This window comes from Pholis gunnellus (genome assembly GCF_910591455.1).
Source record: "Pholis gunnellus genome assembly, chromosome: 2".
Taxonomy (NCBI): Eukaryota; Metazoa; Chordata; class Actinopteri; order Perciformes; family Pholidae; genus Pholis; species Pholis gunnellus.
This window is the reverse complement of record NC_136536.1, coordinates 23,440,894-23,461,751: the sequence shown is the minus strand read 5'-3', so window position 1 is coordinate 23,461,751 and position 20,858 is coordinate 23,440,894. Positions and strand designations below refer to the sequence as shown.

Below are 20,858 nucleotides of genomic sequence, written 5' to 3'. Positions count from 1 at the left end.
CCCTATGGCTCTTATTTATAAACTGAAAGGTACTAATAAAACGGTGCAACGTACCTTCAACGTGACATTGCGATTCCTAGTATCGGTATAAAGTGCAACACTCTGTTGATGGCTGATAAAACCTTACATGTTTGGTATTTGGGAACCGTTTTATGTTGGTTCTTGCATCCTACATTTTGACAGTGGACAAATGTAGATAACAGTATCCCAAAGAATTGATTTTGACATAACAAAACGTTCCTACATATGGGTTTGCTTGTGACGCTTTCAGTGGCCGGCTTTTTCTGCCCTGGAGGGGACTTCATATTGGGTGGCCCTGGAGGTATTATGGTTTAATCTACAACCTTATTTCTTTCCCTCAGCTTTTCATTAATCAGCGGGAGACTTAAGAGGATTTGACATCCACCAACATCGCCACATACAAATCTGAAGCACTGAGTGAGCTGATTCCACAGTGTAAACACTGCTAGAATCCTCTTAAATACTAGAAACTTTAAAAAGGAGTTAGAACGAAGCAGAGTAGATCAATTCAATAAGGTCGGGCGACGGAATGAAAGCGATGTCCCGCACTGGAAGTATTGGCGCTACACCCAATATCTTTGAGGTCACATCATCAGCAAATATGCAGCAGAAGAAGAAAGTGAATTGGGTAATACTAATAATTTCAAAAAACAGATTCAAAACTACATTTTACAATGATCCAAATTGTACAAACAATCCAAATACCCATGGGTCCTAAAATTCCAAGAACATCAGTTTGTTTAACACAGACAAAGTAAATACAGACTGCATGGTTTGCAGATTATCAATGGGCTAATCAAGAGTATCCAAACAGATGTGGGCCTGCAGGAAAAAGATCCCCTTTTCTTGAGTAGCCTTAGGGGATTTAAACCCTTCCACTTTCTATCAGGATCTAATCTGACATTGTGAGAACCCCCTCCACTGCTGATAAACCTGAGGATGAGCCCCAGCAGACAATGAGAGAAGAAAAGCTGACTTAGCGATCGCCTCTGGACCAGCTTTCTGTACGTACAGACGAATAAATCCCAAATCCATTAGTTCGATTGACAGCTCGGTAAAAGCAGTGGAGTCTGGTCCGTTTTGATCAATCCATTCCCAGAATGTTATCTTGACAAGTTTGCAAATGATATTGATCATTCATTGAGCACGGGTGGTTCTCAGGGCTTGTTAGTGGAGGTAATTAATTCATGACCGGCCTTGAAAACTAACAATGAGACAAATCAAACGTCACTGGGGGTGGGTCATCATTTTCAGGATTACATTTCGGAGCATTGATGACAGCTGTCTGTACCAACAGACACCCCCAAAAAATAAAAAAAACTGGAGACAAATGCAGAGGCATTTCTTCAGGGAAGGGAATGCCCCACCTGTGAGTAAGTCGGATCGCTAGCATAGCTCCACTGGGTCAGAAGGCAACTGTCCGGGGCCTGTGGCTGGGTGCCAGGGGGCAACAGCTTAGGAGGAAGAGGGTTTCCGTTTCTGGCAAAAGGCAACTGGGCCCCACATATGCAACTGTCCAACAGTCTGGGCAGCAAGGGCTCAGAAGTAGCAGAATGGGAACATCCGTTTCCTTTCCGTTTTGTGGCGCATCGACATAGCCGGCGGCCAGGGCCCGGCTCCCTGATAACGCCATTCTAAACCTAATGTTGGATAAAGCTTACGCACTGCTACACCGTAAAAGACGAGGAAACAGTCAGGTTTTTCCGTCTGTTAAGTTTGTTTTGAAATTAATCTATAATCGTGCGAGAGCCCGTCAAAACACTAATAGGCTAGTTTAAATTAGCTCAGAGAGACACTGGATCAGCTGACGGGAAGTAAACATGGAGCTAAACTGTTGCCAAGCAATGCAACACGGTGAAATGGTCTAGAATGTTTTATACGATATATTATGTATATTTGATTCCATCAGTAAAAGGCGATCTTTAGTGCAGCCTTGAGCAAAATCTCATCAAATAAAAATAATAATAGATATAGTATAAACTTTGTCATAAAGCACTTATCAAAGCTCTACAAAAAAGCAACACATTTAAAGAATGGCTAAATAAACAATAAAAAGACAATAGATGATAAAATATGTAAGTAAAAAAACAGACATACAGTATATACACATATATAATTCCCCTTTCTTCTCAGTGCATGGCTGCATTAAAAATGTGTTAGAAGAGCATTGTACAAGAACACGAGGAACATAATTTATCTGATTAAAAACAAATGAGTTAAAGTAATGATCGACAGATTCATTGATTATCAAAATACTCGTTAGTTGCAGCCCTAGTCATCTGGTTAGCAGATCTATTCACCATCAATCAGCGCCTGGTCACTATCAGCCAATGCAAGGTCATCGGTGATAATTGTTTTTTTTACTACCAATTCAAGGGATCCCCTTGTAATCAAAGTCAAACTCAGGACTGTCATGAACCAAAAATCTGTCCCCAAAAGCCTGACCTGTGCGTGACCGGTTTTCATGTGAATAGCCAGTAGTATAGTGCTCAGTTCCCATTGCAGCAGCATCACTGTAACATCTGCATGGAACCTACACTTGTCAGTCATTGTGAAACAACACAAATGAAACATTGATCCGGATGGAGATTTCCACACCCTCTGGGTTTAATATGGCAGGGCAGATTTTCAAAAAGGATTACATTCGTGAGGGTTGATCTTGGGTTTGATATTGCTCAAAGAAAACATGTTGCAATACCCATAAGTGACAACAAAGTGTAAGACAACCAAAATGTAGAGGCAGAACGCACTATTTACACAAGGGCATGCTGGGATCAATAAATCAGATTGATCAACTCGTAGTTATTTCCCTTGTAAATTCTATTTGGTTGTTTTGTTGTATTCTGCTGGATGGGGAGATTTAGGATGGAAGCGGGGATTTGTGGTGTTTCTCCGCCTCACTCCGGAGAAGGACAAGCTAGTCAGCTAGCTAACTAGCCAGCCACCGTGTGTTGTCACCAGAACTACTGATGACAACCTCAATTTTTCTTTGTGCTTGTAAACTGACCACGGAAAACAGTTACATGTCTGTTCTCCTCCTGTTCTTCTTCTGGTATGTGGTTAATAGGAGGAGAAGACGGAGGGGGATTTCCATTTAAGTACAGTGGATCGACGCTTGCTGCTGATGAACAGAAGCATTTACTAAGCTGCCAATCTGCCCGTCAGCCAAACTCCCTCGAGGGCTGTTTGAGGCCTGCGATCCAATCTACCCAGCCGACAGCGACCATACCTGAACCAGGGGCAACCATTGGCGAAGAACTTCCACTATGTTTGTCGAGGAAAAAAATAAAATATCAAGAAGTGGCTTCAAGTCACAATGATGGTACACAGAGGAGAGGAAAACATGGGTTTGGGCTTCTGCCTTATCTTCTCAGGGAGGCCTGTGGCTCCAGTGCTGCCTCAGCAAGTGTTCTCTGTGGAATCTCTCCTCCCACACCCCGTTACAGCACTAACTAACACACACACACACACATAGAAGAATGTACCATGAGGGACCACCAGCTGTCACAGTGACCAACATGGGGAACACCATAAATACTTTGATCATCAAAATCTGGCATGTACGCATTCTCTCTCTCACACACACACACACCTAAGATCAACATGGCTCTTTACACTCCATCAGCTCAATCAAGATGTTCTCCTGCCGGTCGTGAGGGTTAAGCTAATATTTACAATGAAATCATACCGGTCTCGCCAAAACAAGTCACCAACATATAATCATTCATTGACAAGTTAAAGAGCTAATCGGAAACTCAATCATTCTGAACGCACCACCCGGCAGACTGACATGCCTGTACGACAAAAGCACTAAAGATATATCTGACATCCTACTACAGCTCGGCGTATGCTTTTAACAGCACTCCTCTCCGTTTGATTCTCATTCTCACACCGTTGAAAGAAAGAAACTACTTAACCCACGGTGTGTTCCCGACACTTGACACCTACGAATCATTACACTCCATCCTTGCTGCACACGCACCCAGCAGCATCGCTTCTTCAGGGCGAACGGGGCTAGAGAAGAGTCATTTTCAGCTGCAGAGAAGCGGCTTTTCAATGGCCAGCTGCAGCTGAAGTGGCCAGCGACCCATTCACCCTCTGTGTGTGTGTGTGTGTGTGTGTGTGTGTGTGTGTGTGTGTGTGTGTGTGTGTGTGTGTGTGTGTGTGTGTGTGTGTGTGTGTGTGTGTGTGTGTGTGTGTGTGTGTGTGTGTGTGTGTGTGTGTGTCTGAGAGGTTTGAGGTCCGGATGGTAAGCCTAACCACTTCCTGCGGGCCACCCTAATGAGAATAATCACCCCCACACAGTTTGATTTCAAAAGCGCCGCGTGCAGAAATGGCAAGAGTCCTGCTGTATTGTTTTTGGATCTCCGGTTATGTGGAGCCCCTGAAAGTGACCGATGTCTATCAGACAAGTCACAAACGTGTCCAGAATAGATAGATAATACTGTTAGTTCAATGATTACATGGAGGGTATGAACTCACTTTCATTTAACTTTCAATCAATTGGTAAAGTAAATCAAATTTGTATTGCTTTTGAAATAAATCTAAATTGAATGCATTATCTTGAAATATCTTTTCTTTTGCTTCAACACATTATTCAATTTTCTGAATGCTTATTGTAATGAGATGGCTGAGCCAGTGGATGTGTGTGTGTGTACTGCATGCAAGTGTAACATTGATCTGATACTGACTCAAACAGCTGGACCGGGTGTTGGACTGGTATCAGATCGGTACTCCGTATCGGCCTGATATCTGTAGAGCTTACCTTATTTTGAGCACTTTTGTTTAGTTTCTTTGACATTATCAAAAAGGAGAGAGAAAAAAAGAAATGTACAAAATGTCATGGGCAACACAATTAAGTCCAAAACGTATTTCCATAGAGTGCAGCAGGAAGGAAGGAAGGGATTTGAACGTTTTGTATGCAATTTGTTTTGTTTAAGTCATTAAATGCCCCTCTGCTAACAAGCAGCTAACGGCGATGCTAACTTCTGGGGGTTGGCCCTAAAAACCCGTCATCCCCGCAGCACCCTATTGTGGCCATCGACGAAGACGAGACGCTTGAAGATGGAGATACTTATACAGGACTGTCTCAGAAAATTAGAATATTGTGATAAAGTTCTTTATTTTGTGTAATGCAATTAAAAAAACAAAAATGTCATGCATTCTGGATTCATTACAAATCAACTGAAATATTGCAAGCCTTTTATTCTTTTAATATTGCTGATTATGGCTTACAGCTTAAGAAAACTCAAATATCCTATCTCTAAATATTAGAATACCATGAAAAAGTATACTAGTAGGGTATTCAACTAATCACTTGAATCGTCTAATTAACTCGAAACACCTGCAAGGGTTTCCTGAGCCTTGAAAAACACTCAGCTTGGTTCAGTAAACTAAATCACACGTATGGGGATTATCACAATATTCTAATTTTCTGAGACAGTCCTGTATATGTTGCTTTATGGTCTCCTCCTATTACGACTGTAACAATATGAGACGTTCAAGGTGCGCTCACCATCTCAGAAACACACCACGGCTTCACGGCATAACTTAGTTACAATGACAGAATTACAAATACAGAATTATAAACCTGATAAAAAAAAACTAAAGCATGTTAGTTTTCACGTTAGCGGCACTGTAGCGCGTTAAATTATCTAGTGAAGGATGATGACGTCTAGTAAAGTAATGTCCTGGACAGTGAACGGGTGACTAACGTCACGTGGCTGCTGTGATTGGATAAAGAAAGTAAGTTAATTGGTAAAGGCGCGATGCATTTTACTTAGTTAACAAACAATATTATAATTATTATAATTATAATTAATAATATTATTTATTCATGTGCTCAGTTGTGTTCGTCAGCGAACAATCGAACTTCTCCACACACAGTCGTCTCTGATAACGCCATAACACTTATCCCCCCCCCCCCCCCCCCCCACACACACACACACACACACACACACACACACACACACACGCACGCACGCACGCACACACACACACGCAGTCAAGTGGGGGTAACGTGATACCGTGTGTCTGGAGCAGACCCGTAGCAAGCAGATGGCCAGTCATTCAAAGACGTCTGGATGCCGGGACCCCGAGCACAAAAATCCACAAAAAGCAGAGAAAAGAGTGGAATGAGGTTTAACTAAGACAACCGCAAGAATCTTAACAAAAGGTTGTGTATGAAATGTGCCTCATAAACCTCCTTCACTGAAACAGCGACTGCTTCACGACAAGGGGAGGGGAGTTGATATTCGAAGAGGCGTTGGTTCTAAGCCGCCGTCTTTTCCGAAATAAAACCCAGCATGCACCCACTCATCGGCAAAGTCTACAGGTGACCGGCTGCGATGCTTTGCAAACGTAAAACGAGTGACCGAAGAGCCCCAACTCCTCCATCATCATCATCATCATCATCATCATCATCATCATCATCACCATAACCCACCAATGACATGAAATTCCAGAAAACTAATCGCGCATCTAAAAAGCCGCTGAACTCGTGTCAAGTTCAATGAACATTGTCAAAGCACATCCTCTGTGTTTTCTAAGTGAAGCAATAAACAGGCAGCTGCGTGCGTGCGTGCGTGTGTCCAGCAGAATGCTAGCAGGTGAACAAGGCATTTGGCATTTGGCTAACACACATTCCTACATCAGCTGACAAAAGAGTGTGTGCATGGTGTGTGTGCGCGTGTGTGGCGTGAAGCCCAGTGCTCACCACAGTCCAAAGCTATGTATACCCATTGTATTGAACAGTCCAGTCGGAGTGTGTGCTCGTCTGGTGTTTGGGTGTAAAAAACAAAAACAAGTGCTTTCACACTTTCTGCACCCTCCATTTTGAGACTAATCAAACACTTCATGATGACAATGGGACTTCTGAATGTAACAACCTGCAGCATACTAGCCAGCGGCGAGCCGAGCCAGCCGATATTAAGTTATTGTCTTCAACAAGTCAGACTGATGATTTGAAGAGTTTTTGTTTTTTACCGCGAACCAAAAATACTCTCGTTTTTTTTGTTCTCCATTTGAACGAATGATGGCATTGGACGTACCTGTTGGGTCAGTGGAGACGTGTGAATCAGCCGTCCATGGCGTTGAGTGGAACCGAGCCTCGCATCCACGCTAGCCAACGAGCACGAAGTACCTGAAGTGCAGCTTGTTACTTCACGACACGCTGTTTGGTTATTCCCTCAAAAAAGATGCGTTATGTGAAGTCACCGCTGTAGAAGTAGAAACAAACTCCGAGTCCACAAACTGTGTGTGTGCGTGCGCGTGTGTGTGTCAGAACCAGAGTCGGTTGTTCGACCGCAGCTCGCGCTCAGGACGGGCAGGTCTCCGCATCTGAAAGGCTTTAACAACAGTCAGACAGGCAGCGGACAGCGGAGACAAGATACACGGAGTCAGAAAGGGTGGGACAGGAATTGTCATTGAGTCGCCTTCAAAATAAAGCCCGAAAAGGAAAATGTGTAAAATGACAAGTATATATAATTAAGGGCTGACATAAAGCGCAACTGAGAGGTAAATAAATCGCGGGCAAAATGCCAAACTTCGAGGCTTCACAATGGCGACCACAGACCAGTCATTCTTACGAAAATACAACAATTCTTATTTTCTGGTGATTATACACTGAAGAAAACACAACCTACTTATCAATATTGAATTCCATCGCTGCCAATATGTCTCCTTAAATGCTACACACTGTCCCTTTAATAAATTGTTAAATATTAGTATGGATTAAAATTAGCCCCACCTTCACCAGCTGCAACATCAGTGCAACATTAAGTGATCCTTCCAATACATAAGTACGTTCCTTTTTGTTCTTTTCTTTTTTACTTTAAAATACCTTTCACTAATAAAATGTTGAATACATTCTAATAGGGTATTTCTACATTGTAGTATTGCTACTTTTAGTGAAGTAAACCAATCTGGGTACACATCATATCGTTCCCTGATAACAACAACTCAAACAGATGTAAATTAGCCTACAACAAAAAAGTTTGAGTTCTGCAATACTTCTGGCTTTAAAGTAAGTCCTCTCAGTTTGTGTCTTCACCAATGTGTATCCTCACTGTACCGGACTACACCATAAAAGTTTTATTTTGAAAATGCTACTCAGAAGTGTCGCCATGCCTCTGCCGGCTTGACACTTCAGCTTTGCGCGGTGAGACTGGTTCAGACAGTAAGCCCCAGTCTGCCAATGGCACTCTGGATTGATTGTGGAAACATGAACGTAATTAAAACTCATTTGAAATATAATATGATGTGTTGGTTCAGTGATCCTGTTCACACTGTAGAGTGCTTTTCCGCCAAACAACACATAGTAATGTGGATGTGTGCACGCTGACAGTAACAGTATTTCTCATTCCCCACCCCCAGTATAGATGGTGCTGTTTGTTTGACCATACCAGTCAAGTTCTGCAGATCATATTGTATATTTTTAATTCTATACAGCACACTGTATGTTCTGATAACACCTCTTTGTTTAGATTCATAGTCATTTGGTTCAGTCGTGGCAAACAGCTGAAATATACTATATATCATTTGTATGATTTAAATCATGGTTTTGAAATCCTCCGAGATGAAAATGAACAATGACTTCAGAGTCGGGACTCCCCTCCTTGACTAGCCCACCAGAATGACGTGTGTCTGCCCTCTGCTGGTCTGTGGTCGGTTTGGTTCACCCAAAAGGATCCTATATGAAAACATAACAGATCACTTGAAGCCACTTTATTCGGTACACTGGTACAATATAATGCAACCCAACACAACTGTTCTGGTTCGGGGAAAACACCTCAGGATATAATGTACGCAACCGTAAATAAGCATATAATTGTATTTACACATTCCCAACAACCTCAACATAAAATATGAACATCATAAACAGTAGAATGACAGTCGTTAAATTGTACATGTGAACCTGATAAAGTCTTATATCCATCGATCATTTTGACAAAAACAGTTGGCTGGCAAAAAGTAGTTTATTATAGAGTCCATACAGTGTGTTGAATATATTATTATAATATTATAAAATAATAACATTTGATATTTTACTTCTCATAATTTCATGGCAGTTGCTTATGAAAATGCAAAACAAGTAAGTATATTTGGATTCATGACACTTTACGTTTTACTAGATATTTAAAATGACACAGTTATTTGAACAAATCAAATAATTAACATGCAGTCTGCTTAGAACCGTGTTATTCTTCCATGAGCCAGTCCGGTGATTCAATCAGTAACCATCAAAACATAAAATAAAATAATTGTTTTCCTCACTCATCAATATTGCACTTTTTGCAGAATTACTGTAATTCCCGCACGCGATGTGTTTGCGCCACGCTATATATTCGTGTTATTTATACCCTATTTGAATGGCTTCGAGTTTATTTACCACAGCACATCTGTCGGCATGTTTCGGACGGCAGATACATTTTACTGTCCTCAGTGAGGGAATGACAGCTCGCCCATGTGACGACCCGAGTGGGCAGGGCAGTGAAGGAACAGGGGGCGTTTCCGAGCGCTTACCTTCTTACCTTTTTATTTATTTTTTTACACCGCGAGCCCTCTCACCTGCCAGGTTGAAACTCCCAAAGCTCTTACAAATAGAACGTTTTCTATGACTTGAAAACCCCATACCCTGGGAAACGAGCCAGCGCCATGGAGTCTCCCTTGAAGGATTCCCCCGTCAGACCGGGTTTCCTCAGACTGGAGGTCCAGAAAACGACGTGGGACGTCCCGGAGAGGTACACGGCGCTGCGGCCGATCGGCTCCGGAGCTTACGGGACAGTGTGGTGAGTTTGGGGGGGGGGGGGGGCATGACTTCGGCTATTGGAACTAGGAAAGAAAGTCTTTTTTTGTGGGCAGAAATGTGCAAGGTACTTGAATCCTTTGGTCTAATAAACATCCATGACTGAAGTCATAACATACTGGATATAATAATAATGTTACTCACAGTGAATTCCATCCTATAGGTATAACTATCCCCCATATGGACATTAAAATGTTTTACTTTACATAATACAACACATAAGGCATCTAAAGTTGCAGTGACCCACCTCCACACATAAGTCATTATTACAGCAGGAACACTGGTAACACATGCTGTGTGGCCTTGCCTTTTTGTTGTCCACTATCAGTGTTTCAATACTTGGCATCACAAGTGGTTTTCTACATGTCGGCTATTTAAGCCTCAAGTCTGCATTCCGCTCCCAGACAGTCCGAGAGTCCCATATTACTCTGACGTCTGCTAACAGAAGCACTATTGTCTGCCCGAGGCAAGTCAGCAAGTCAATACAGGTCCTCCGATACGACAGGAATCTCCTCCACCGAAGCGGAGACACCCAGCCAGGAATCCAGGATACCTCAGACATTCTATCTAATGATAAGCCACTGACAGAGGAGATCTTATCACTGACTTTAAGGGAGGGGGGCTACCAGATAACAGAGGGGACATCAGCCCGTTTTATTTCAGATATTACTATGTAGAGATATAAGGAGCACAAATCATTTTTCAAATGACATGTACCAGAGCACATCCAAGATGTGTTTTATTTCACCCCATAAACCACAACGAAAACTTCAAATGTCTTGATGGGAAACAAATAGAAAGGGAACTAATTTCTACAGTGGAGCTGAAATGACCAGTCAATCAATGGAGCCGCCAGAGAAGTGAGAATGATTGCACACATTTTGATAACAGATTAATCATTTGTGTCATTTAGCAAGAAAAAGTGCAGATTTTATGCAGATTCATTTTCTGTTTACATGATTCTAAATTGAATATCTTAAGGTCGCTGGGAGTTTGTGAAGGGCATTTTCCGACATTTTATAGACGAAACAATTCATAATATTTTACAAATGGACAAAAAAATACTCTATGCCGATGGTTATTATTCGGAGCCCTGGATTATGAATCACTATGTGTGTCATGCCCTTTACACTGTGTTCTCTTAGTTCTGCCATGGACCAGAAGACCAAGGAGAAGGTGGCCATCAAGAAGCTGTATCGTCCGTTCCAGTCCCTCATCCACACCAAGCGGGCCTACAGGGAACTCAGGCTGCTCCGCCACATACAGCATGAAAATGTAGGAACTTCGAGTTTCTTCTTAAATTAGTGGGTGGACACAACACCATGAGAATTTAATTGATGTGATACAATCCAGTACAATAGCCGGCCAAAGTTTACTCTTTTTGTTGAGACAAGGAGTTGTTATCTTATTGTATTTGTTCAGTCCTTATTCAACCAGGGGGGATAAGTAAACTTTGTTGACCATTCAACAAGAGCCCTTAATCTCATTAATGCCCCCTGACAAGCTGGGAGTGTTGTGTATTGTTGGAACCCTCATGATTCAGTGTTTTCGGTGAAAACCTTTGAGGAACTTTATGCACTCTTACATAACCTCCTTTTACTGGGATACTCTTTGGAAGGCACCAATTTCAATGAGTTCATTTTATAAGTTTTGTGTTTTGTTTGTCAAATGGAGAATTTGGATTCATTTTGTATCATGCGTAATCAGTTTTAGTTTTTTAGTTTGTTTTTAGAATAGATAGAGAAGCTAACTTTTTAGCAACACTACATTGATTGTATACAACAAGTTCGGCATTCTTGCCGTCGCCATCTTGGTTTTTTGGAACCAGAATTGACACGAGAGGGTGGAGCGCAAGTACAACCAAACACGGAAAAAGGCATTTTCAGGTGATCCGGAATTAACTTTCGTTATCTGAAAACACACTGTGGAAGGGTTAAAGTTAGCGACCTGTCAATCACCAGGTAGCCCCGCCCTAAATCATCCCCTGCTTTATGGTCTATTTGACTCTAAATGGACCATCATTTACTAAATGAACATCATGCTGTGTTGAAGAAGACTTGAAAGTAGAGATTGAAACCATAAACTCATGTTTACAATGTTTACTGAGGTAATACATCAAGAGAGAAGTAGAGTCATTTTCTCATAGACTTCTATACAACCAGAGGTGTCGCCCCCTGATGGCCATTAGAGAGAATTCAAGTTTTAGGCACTTCAGCATCGGCTTCACTTTTCAGAACTGTTGCCTGCATGAGCCCAAACTTCTTAAACTGTAATTTGAAGGACAATGACATCAGTGCCCGGATGCATGAATTCTCTACAAGCAATCTCTGGATAATACATGACAGAAACATAGCAATGACTGTGATACTGTAGAAACAGAGTTGCAGGAGCCACGAAAACATCAGCACTGTAAACATGACATTTACACCAGCTGTTACTCCAGGGTTGTGCAATGTTACTAACTCTGCGCTGGATGGGAACTCTTGACTAATGTGTGCAAGCGTTACTATAGATTTGTGTAATAACAGACATATGGTATCACTGGGTTTTTTTCTTAAAGGTGATTTGCCTCCTTGACGTCTTCACACCGGACCCCACGGTGGAGAAATTCCAAACCTTGTGAGTTGGGATTCGGGAAGCACATTCTTCTGCTCGCTGTCGCAGCTTGTTGAGAACCCCGTGTGCATGTGTGCGCATGTTTGAAAAGTTCAAGCAAGGATGTGTGAGAGCAAGCTTATTCACGTTTGTTTTGGTTGGTTTGTGCATTTCTTCACCATGGCGATGTACTGTTGTCATAGACAGTATTTAGGCCCACTTTATGTCCCCTTACCTATTTGTTAATTTTGTCTTTCAATGCTTTCCTTCCCTCTCTCTCCTCAACTCTCTCTCTCCAGTTATATGGTAATGCCATTAGTAGCCCAGGATCTGGGCCACATTATGAAGAAGCGGAGATTAACTGATCGCATCATCACATACCTGTTCTACCAGCTGCTGAGAGGACTCAAGGTAAGTGTATATTTATTCATTTACTTGATTGTTAAACATTCATTTCCTGTAATTACTACAGACTATAGACAGTAAAGCAAAAACATAGGCTTGCTCGCAGCAAAACGCCTAAGACATAGTTGAAATGTTGAAATGACTTGAAGTGGAAGTTGTGACACAGTTAAAGTGAAGTCACAGTAACAGAATTTGAAGTGGAAGTTAAAATAAGGGTGCTGGAATAAGCTGTTTATAAGTTTCAGTTTAAGTCTGAGCACTGAATATAGTTGAAGTGTGAATTGAAGTTTAAGCGCTAAAGTGGTCAGTTGCAGTGAAAGTGTTTATAGGAGTTGAAAATTCAAAAGAAGTTCAAGCACTGAGAAGAACGGACTGACATCAAAATTTGAGCTTAGGGTTTCTGCCAGTGTGTTAATAATATAAAAAGTGGGAGTGGAGGCATATGTCTCAAACAAACTCAGGACTTTCACCCAGGAGACCGCTGGTCCTGTGAGGAAGTCTGCTAAGGGCGGTTGTTACATTACGTTGGTACGCTGTTATTTAACAGAAACCATAATGTTTTTTTCTAACCTAGTTTTGTCAACTAAACCTAATCAATCGTTTCAAACTGACACATGTCATTGTGCGTTTCTGCAAATGTGATTGGAGGGTGATATGAAACATGTTGTAAGGAAAGTTTTTTTTCGTTCCGAAATGAACAACACTAAAAAAAATGTTCTGGCAAATGGGTGAAGGAAAACAGCAGGTCTGATGATCTTTACCCTCATTCAACTTATCACAAGCCAACGTTGCCCATCAACCTTAGCTCGCTAGCCAAAATGTCGGCAACTGATACGTCTAATGGATTCTGTGCTCTAGTTTTACTATTCTACATTTTTTGAGATTCTGTCATCACATCAATTATAGGGACCTATCTTAAGGCAGCCATCATTCCTTCCCTGGCCCCTGTCAGAAAAGATACTTTGCCACGACGCCAAACAACTTTTCGGGCGAAACCCTGGAGCTGGCAGTATCAGCTGAAAGCAGTTAAAGTGTAAATAGATGTGTATCCACTGAAAACATGAAATATCAGTTGTGGACAAAAGACCATGGACAGTTGAAGTGTGTGTACTGTAAAGTGTCGGCTGGTATATAAGCAGTGACAGCAGTTCTGTGAATTAAAAGTTCCATCCCATTATTCTGTCTGATATAGCTAGCTCCTTATTTCAATCTTTTCAAAAAGTAGAGACCAGACAGCCTGCAAACCAAACTCATTTTGAACACTTACATAGGCGTTGGTCATTTATTTTGGTAACAACCCATAGTCCATAATCATAGATGACCCCCTCATCTAAAGTATAATCCCAGAACCCGGAGCTCCCTCTTCACCAGGACAGCCTATAGTACAACATCCACATGACAGTGAACGCCCCATCAAGAAGAAAAACCTCTCAACCTGCGAGGTCCAAATCAATATTTTTAGGCCAGGCCAGGGTCCCAGACCTCACATGTTGCTGCAAACCACCCCAGTGTGTGCTGCAGGTCGCAGCCTGTCAACTCCAGAAGGAATTCATTGAAATACAGAAGGTCAGCTGTGTTACTGGCATATCAAGTAAATCATTTTCAGTTTACTGACTGACTGCTTTACCCTCAATTATGCCCTTCCACTCAACGCGAGTCAATGTGTAACTACCGAAAGAGAAAGCACGTTGGAAACTGGAAAGAAAGACTAACTTCTCGTAAAAAGCCCCTTTTGTCTTCAAATTAAGCTTCAAACTTCTTTGATCCCGAGGTGTTTTCCTCTTCTTATCCGCGCGTGTGTGTTTAAGCGCTCTTCTGTGCCGTGAGAGCAGTCTGGATTTGCTCTGAGGGCTGGAAAATACACAAAACACAGCCCTCACGATCCACTTGGTGATGCGTAAGTCCACACCGGGCCATTTAGAGGGCCATTATCCATGTGGGTCCGCTCTGCTACACTTTGTGCGTGTGCAGTATGTCCATTTGTGCTATTTTATATCGTGTGCTTAAATCTGTTTTTCTTCTTTGCAGTATATTCATTCTGCAGGGATCGTTCATCGGGTTGGTTCCATTTACATTTTTTTTCAAACACTGCCACTCATAATTAATGTGTGTTTTTTAAATTGTACACTTAAAGGAATAGTTCGACATTTTGACATTTAACATCATGTCCATTTGCTTTCTTGCCAAGAGTTAAAGGCACAATGAGTAGGATTTTCCTCCAAAAAACAATGTATAGCCTCGTAAAAATCACTCTCAATCATTACTTATGACTTACTAAGTGTGTGGTGGTGTCTGTATCTGCCAAGCGGCTGAAAGTGTGCTGAGAAAGAAAAGCCAACACTCAAGTGCCAAAAATCGCAGTTCCTCAAATTGCCACTTGAGGCAATGTGTTGAGACCGCAATGTTAAAATGCCAAACTTAATAAACATAGTGCCTGGTACAAAATTGCCGTTTTGGTCTCCGTAGCTTAAAAAGGCGTTCAAGTGAAAGGTGCCATTTCAGGTCGATAGCTGCTAGCTCCCTTGTTGAGCCGGGGAGGAGGGGCTAACTGTGAATGTTGTGTTTACAATCTACAACCGACGAATTCTACTCAGTGAACCTTCCAGTTGAAATACATACAGTATTTATAAGGAGTTGGTTTAGCTTAGCACACCTTTTGGGGGAACAGTTAGGAACTTCCTGGAATCACTCCACCCCTCCATCCTACCCATAACGCCCCACAAAAACCACAACTTGGCTTTTCACAATTGTATCATTTTGTACAGATTTCCCATGATTAAGCAATGTGGTCTTTGAAAGAGTAGAGTAAGGGATTACATTTTGAAACGATGTCATGACATTAATTATGACACTAATGCTGTCTTATTTTAGGGGTTGGCTCATTTGCTGTCTTTCTGGGACTTGGATGGAGGTTTAATATGAAATTAAAGTCTGCAGTGGAGAAACTGGTCTGGGACCTGCTAGCTTGGGTTGCTGGAGAAATGTGTCTCCCAGTAACTCCAAACATGTCTCATATAGCTGCATGATGTGTGTTCTTAGTTGGCTGGACAGGACTTCTGGAGTGAGTTTGGTTACCTAACTGTTTACCCCCTTGTATTCACTCTGTATGCTAAGCTAAGTTAACCGACTGCTAACTAGTATAACACATTTAACATGCAAATGAGCGTTTTCAGTGTTTTCATCTAACTCTCAGCTAAAAAAGCAAATGAGCGTATTTCCCAAAATGTCAAACTATTGCTTTAACTTTCTTTAATTTCAGTGTGTATTTAGGTTTTGTGTTATTAAGCATTTTAAGTTTGTGGTTGGACTTTAGGATCTGAAGCCTGGTAACCTTGCTGTGGATGAGAACTGTGAATTAAAGGTAAGTTTAAGGTAAAAGCGTTTACGGTAGAAAAAAAAAAGAAAAGAATAAAAATAAAGACTGAAAGCTAAAAAAAAAAATGGTGCGTACAAGACACCTAAGGTCAAGATAATGATGAATTTCGACTACAAATGTAAGATTATTTAGACTTTTTAATCTTCTATCCATGGCTTGCAATACACTTGAACTGAGATACATCAAATGCAACAGAAATGGAAATCTAAACTGTAACTGTTCCCAGATTCTGGATTTTGGCCTGGCAAGACAGACGGAGAGTGAAATGACCGGTTATGTTGTGACGCGCTGGTACAGAGCACCAGAGGTCATATTCAACTGGATGCACTACAGCCAAACAGGTAATAATGTGACCTCGCTTTCATGCAAGTCGTTTTCAGTTTGTTGAAAATATAACGGAATATTGCAGTATGCTACGACAAAGTATTACATTTTTTATGATTAAAATTCTCTCCCCTCACAGTGGACGTCTGGTCAGCCGCCTGCATCCTGGCTGAGATGATTACTGGCCAGGTGCTTTTCCCGGGACACGACAGTATCCTCACACATTCAGCTGGCGGTGTTATAATAAAGCTGTGTATGCTCAATTATAGTAGCCAGTAAAGGTCATACCGCCCCCCCCAAAAAAAATATAGGACATTTTTTAAAACAGGTGTAGCATTGTTGGGATTTTACATATAAAGGTCATGCGAAATACTACTTGAGCCATATTTTCATTCGCATATTTTTAGTAGCACTTTAGATTTCAATTGTGAAAAAAAATGTTTTTACACTTGATTGAAGTGTTTTTTGCCTTTGTCGAAAAGGAGCTGATACGATCAATGGATTATGGAAACACCCTTGCAGTGACGTAGTGCACATTCAACTCCAATCCCGTTGATGGAAACACGGTAAAATGGGTTTTTGTTTTGTGCGCTATTTCCAAAGTTTCACAAACAGTCACACAATCACAAACATCAGTGACACTAGGTTATTTCTTTCAAATATTTATTGGATGGATTTTTTGAGGGGGGGTTGAAACTGATAATTTAAATCTGACTGATCAGCTGTTTCTGCTCGAAGTCTTCTGCTCGTGAACGCTTGTCTTCGTCTCCGGACAGCATGACACTTGGACGATACTAAGCTGTCATGAAAGAACAATTCAAACTTGCTCGACTGGAACAAAATCCTGAAGTTCGCGACCTCTACTTCTTCTACTACACTGTTTACGGAGTTTATTTTGCTCCAAACCAGTTGATGGGATTTTTATTAAACGGAGATGTGAAGTTTAAAAAAATGAGGATTTTTCCAGGAAAGGTTCCGGTAAATTATGCTATTGGTCGATCTTGGAGCTTGGCCCATACTATGGAGTAAAAAAGTCAGGATATCCTGGCCCTCGGTCCTTCAATTCTGCCCTCTATTTTCATTCTGCCGGTTGTCCATGCATTACGTCTGTCCTGTCTATTCTCGCATTATCTCAGGAACACCTTGGGGAGAATTTATTTAAATTTTGCACAAACACCTGGATTCAAGGATGAACTTATACCTCACCAGGCGGCAATCTCCGGTTCTGCCGCGCGAAGCCAATGTGGAAGTGTCTTTCAACCTGCATTCTCTCTACTGACCAGCAGGGGGCAACTCCTAATTTTAGTTTTTAAAATGTCCCCCACCTTTGTTGAAGTACAGTACTGGATGGCCAAAGTATCCCTTAAATTACATATTTTATTAACTAGATATTTTATTATAGTTGTATTCAATATGAGCCTTTCCATCCTTACTGTCCACCAACAATATGATTTTTAATATATTTATGAGGCTTCCTGAACCAGCCTGTTCAGGTATTGACCAGCTGAAAAAGATCCTCCGTCTGACAGGAACGCCAGACTCCTCCCTGGTACAGAAGATGCAGAGTAAGGACGTAAGTGTTGTCTACATGCCTCGTTTTATTTTGCCTCTCCTCCCTATTTGTGTCATGTTCTGTTCTGTTATTTAAAGCTCGTGCTTTGGACTGAATTATTTTCCAGGCGCAGTCGTACGTGCTGGGTCTTCCTCCGCAGAAGAAGAAAAACTTCAAGGAAGTGTTTGCGTCCATGGAAGAAAAAGGTGCGCCGAACTGCCTCTGCTTGTCAACTTCAAACTGAAGTTCATTTTTTTTTTTTTTTCATTGAAATATACCACAAATTTGGCACAAACGTCCACTTGGACTGAAGGACGGACAGATTTGATTTGGAAAGGCAAAGGTCACTGACCTCGCGTCCTTTCCATTCTCATGATATTTCATGAATGCCTTGAGCTGAATTTCTTTTTGACCATAACCCATTAATTCACAAGTATATTTTTACAATTGTCTATGTACAAATGTCTAAGGAGATACAATGACAAAGTGATGACACTTTGGACAGACGTGGATGCAAACTGCAACTTTATTGTAGTTGCAAATTCTAGTTTACTTTGTCATAGATTCATAACAATAAGGACATTTAAAGGTCCGTTATGTAAAAATTAAGAGGATCTATTAGCAGAAATTGAAGATAATATTCATAACTATGTTTTCATAATCACCTAAAACTAAGAACCCTTGTGTTGTCATTACCTTAGAAGAAGCCATGTCGCACCACCACGTTTCTACAGTAGCCCAGAAAGGACAAACCGAACACTGGCTCTAGGGAGAGCCTTTAGTGTTTTTACCTTACCTGAAAACACCTATTTGTCAGAACATTTATATAATATACAATATATATTGTTTATAGTTATTATCAGCGTGTCTTCTTGCCAGATTCCCTCACACCATGAGGAAAAAAAATAAAGACTAGACGCAGAAATTGCTGCTGTGTGAACAGTGTGGTTTGCATAGTGAGTGGTTGTGGATCAGAGATAGAGCGGGTTGTCCGCTAATCGGAAGATCGGGGGTTCGAAGTGTCATTGGGCAAGATACCGAACCCTAACTTGCTCCCGTGTGTGAGGTAGTGAGCATTAGTTTATGACTGTGTGGGGGAATGTTGTCATGTAGTGTACCGCACTTTGAGTGGTCGGAAGACTAGAAAGGAGCTATCAAGTCCATTTACCATTCACCGTGGTCACCGGAAGGAGGCGGGTAGCGCTTCCGCGGGGTGAGAGCAGGGGTTCTCATTCGGTTGCAATCCTGCATCCTCGCCCCTAGATGGCAATACATCCTACACAGTGGACCTTTAATGACTCTAGTGAGAGAAAGGATTGAACTAAAAAATTACTTTTGAGTCAAAAAGCTGGGATCCTCAGATTTTTGGCTAAGTAACGGTTGAAAAAAATTAATATTTTCTGTATAATATTGTTTTCTATCTTGATGCTTCCAGCTGTAGGCATTCTGGAGGGGATGTTACTGCTCGACCCAGAGACAAGGCTGACAGTGAAGCAGGGACTGTCTCACCCTTTCCTGGCTGAATATCATGACCCGGAGAGCGAGCCAGACTCTGAGCCTTACGACGACTCCTTCGAGAACCTGGAGCTCGCCGTCGGGGAGTGGAAGAGTACGTTTTTGCCATGCCTTGTATTTTAAAAGGGAAATCTCAGGAGACTCTGTGCTTTCTCAAAATAAATCTACGTTTTAGTGCTTTTATGGGAAATGTAAACTACTGCTTACTTAGTTTTTTTTTCCAATCAGGTCTTATCCACATGGAGATCATGACCTTCGACCCTGACAACCCCAGTAAGACAGCCATGTAGGACGCTGTGATGGGCCGGCGCCTCTCTAAAGGCCAACAACAACACTGTCAGAAAAAATGAACACAAAACAACATCAAAATCATTTTGACGCATCTGATATTGCATCGTGATTAAAATAAATGTCATAGGGTTGGTGTACTTGGTACGGTGGCCTGTACAGGACAGTATGAAACAGAGGTTAGGCTCTCATTAAGCTTGTTTTTATTCTGTGATATTCAGACAGCAGTAGCAGTTGGCCTGCATGTTGAAGTTTATCAAAAACACTGTTCCACTGAATTATTAAATGCTGTCTTGTGCCAAATGTATTGACTTCTTAGATCAAGGTCCATTTACTTCTCTGGCATCTCATGTGGAGAACATTACGCATTTCTTTATTTCTGTGAAATGTTAGATGTTTGATCCATCTAGCGATAGTGAGATGAGGTTCAAGGCTATGAAAAAAGTATGAAACGGACCTAACGGTGAGATTATTTCATAGAACTTCAATTTCCAAGGTCAAGGATAAACTTTCGCTTTCTACAAAGTGTTTGATTGACTTCTGCAAAGTAGATGGTAAAAAACAAATGTGTGTGAAAATATCAGTTGGGACAAGTGAATTACCAAAGATGTGGGCTGAGATACACAAGGACATACACTCCCAAATGTGTGTGTGTGTAGAAAGAAAAATAGAAAGACCACCCTGGCTTATAATGAAAATCTCCTCAGTTAAATTGTATCTTACTTTACGAGGACAGTTATTGTGCGGGTCTCACTTTGTGGGTGTGGACGGCAATTACATGTGGGATTTTATTTGTCGATCATGATCTTTACTGCTGGAACATGCCCTCAATTGTTTTCAAAATAAAACATTGTAGAAAATAACTTGTTGCTGTTGATTGTGATGTTACAAATGAATGGTAGAAGGATGGAGGTTAAAAACATAACGGAATCACCACTAGAGGGCAGCACTATATCATAGCAAAGATTCTGTGTGGA

The 20,858-nt window shown here is 41.4% G+C and overlaps 1 protein-coding gene across 1 annotated transcript; it reads left to right on the top strand.

The window, feature by feature from the left end:
- The first annotated feature begins 9,585 nt into the window (after positions 1-9,585).
- Positions 9,586-20,850, top strand: LOC306710699 (mitogen-activated protein kinase 14A). The gene is made up of 12 exons (XM_079179350.1): positions 9,586-9,809; positions 10,972-11,101; positions 12,387-12,445; positions 12,721-12,832; positions 14,855-14,884; positions 16,140-16,187; positions 16,429-16,543; positions 16,666-16,737; positions 18,020-18,099; positions 18,206-18,284; positions 19,514-19,687; positions 19,822-20,850. Exons 1-12 carry the CDS (start codon positions 9,676-9,678, stop codon positions 19,881-19,883), a joined length of 1,095 nt encoding a protein of 364 aa, XP_079035476.1. The 5' UTR covers positions 9,586-9,675; the 3' UTR covers positions 19,884-20,850.
- Positions 20,851-20,858: the final 8 nt, after the last annotated feature.

Excerpts from the sequence above, each read along its gene's own strand:
- LOC306710699 (XM_079179350.1), top strand. The coding sequence starts at position 9,676 with ATGGAGTCTCCCTTGAAGGATTCCCCCGTCAGACCGGGTTTCCTCAGA. Across the intron at positions 9,810-10,971 it reads GGAGCTTACGGGACAGTGTG|TTCTGCCATGGACCAGAAGA; the intron begins GTGAGTTTGGGG and ends GTGTTCTCTTAG. Across the intron at positions 12,446-12,720 it reads GTGGAGAAATTCCAAACCTT|TTATATGGTAATGCCATTAG; the intron begins GTGAGTTGGGAT and ends CTCTCTCTCCAG.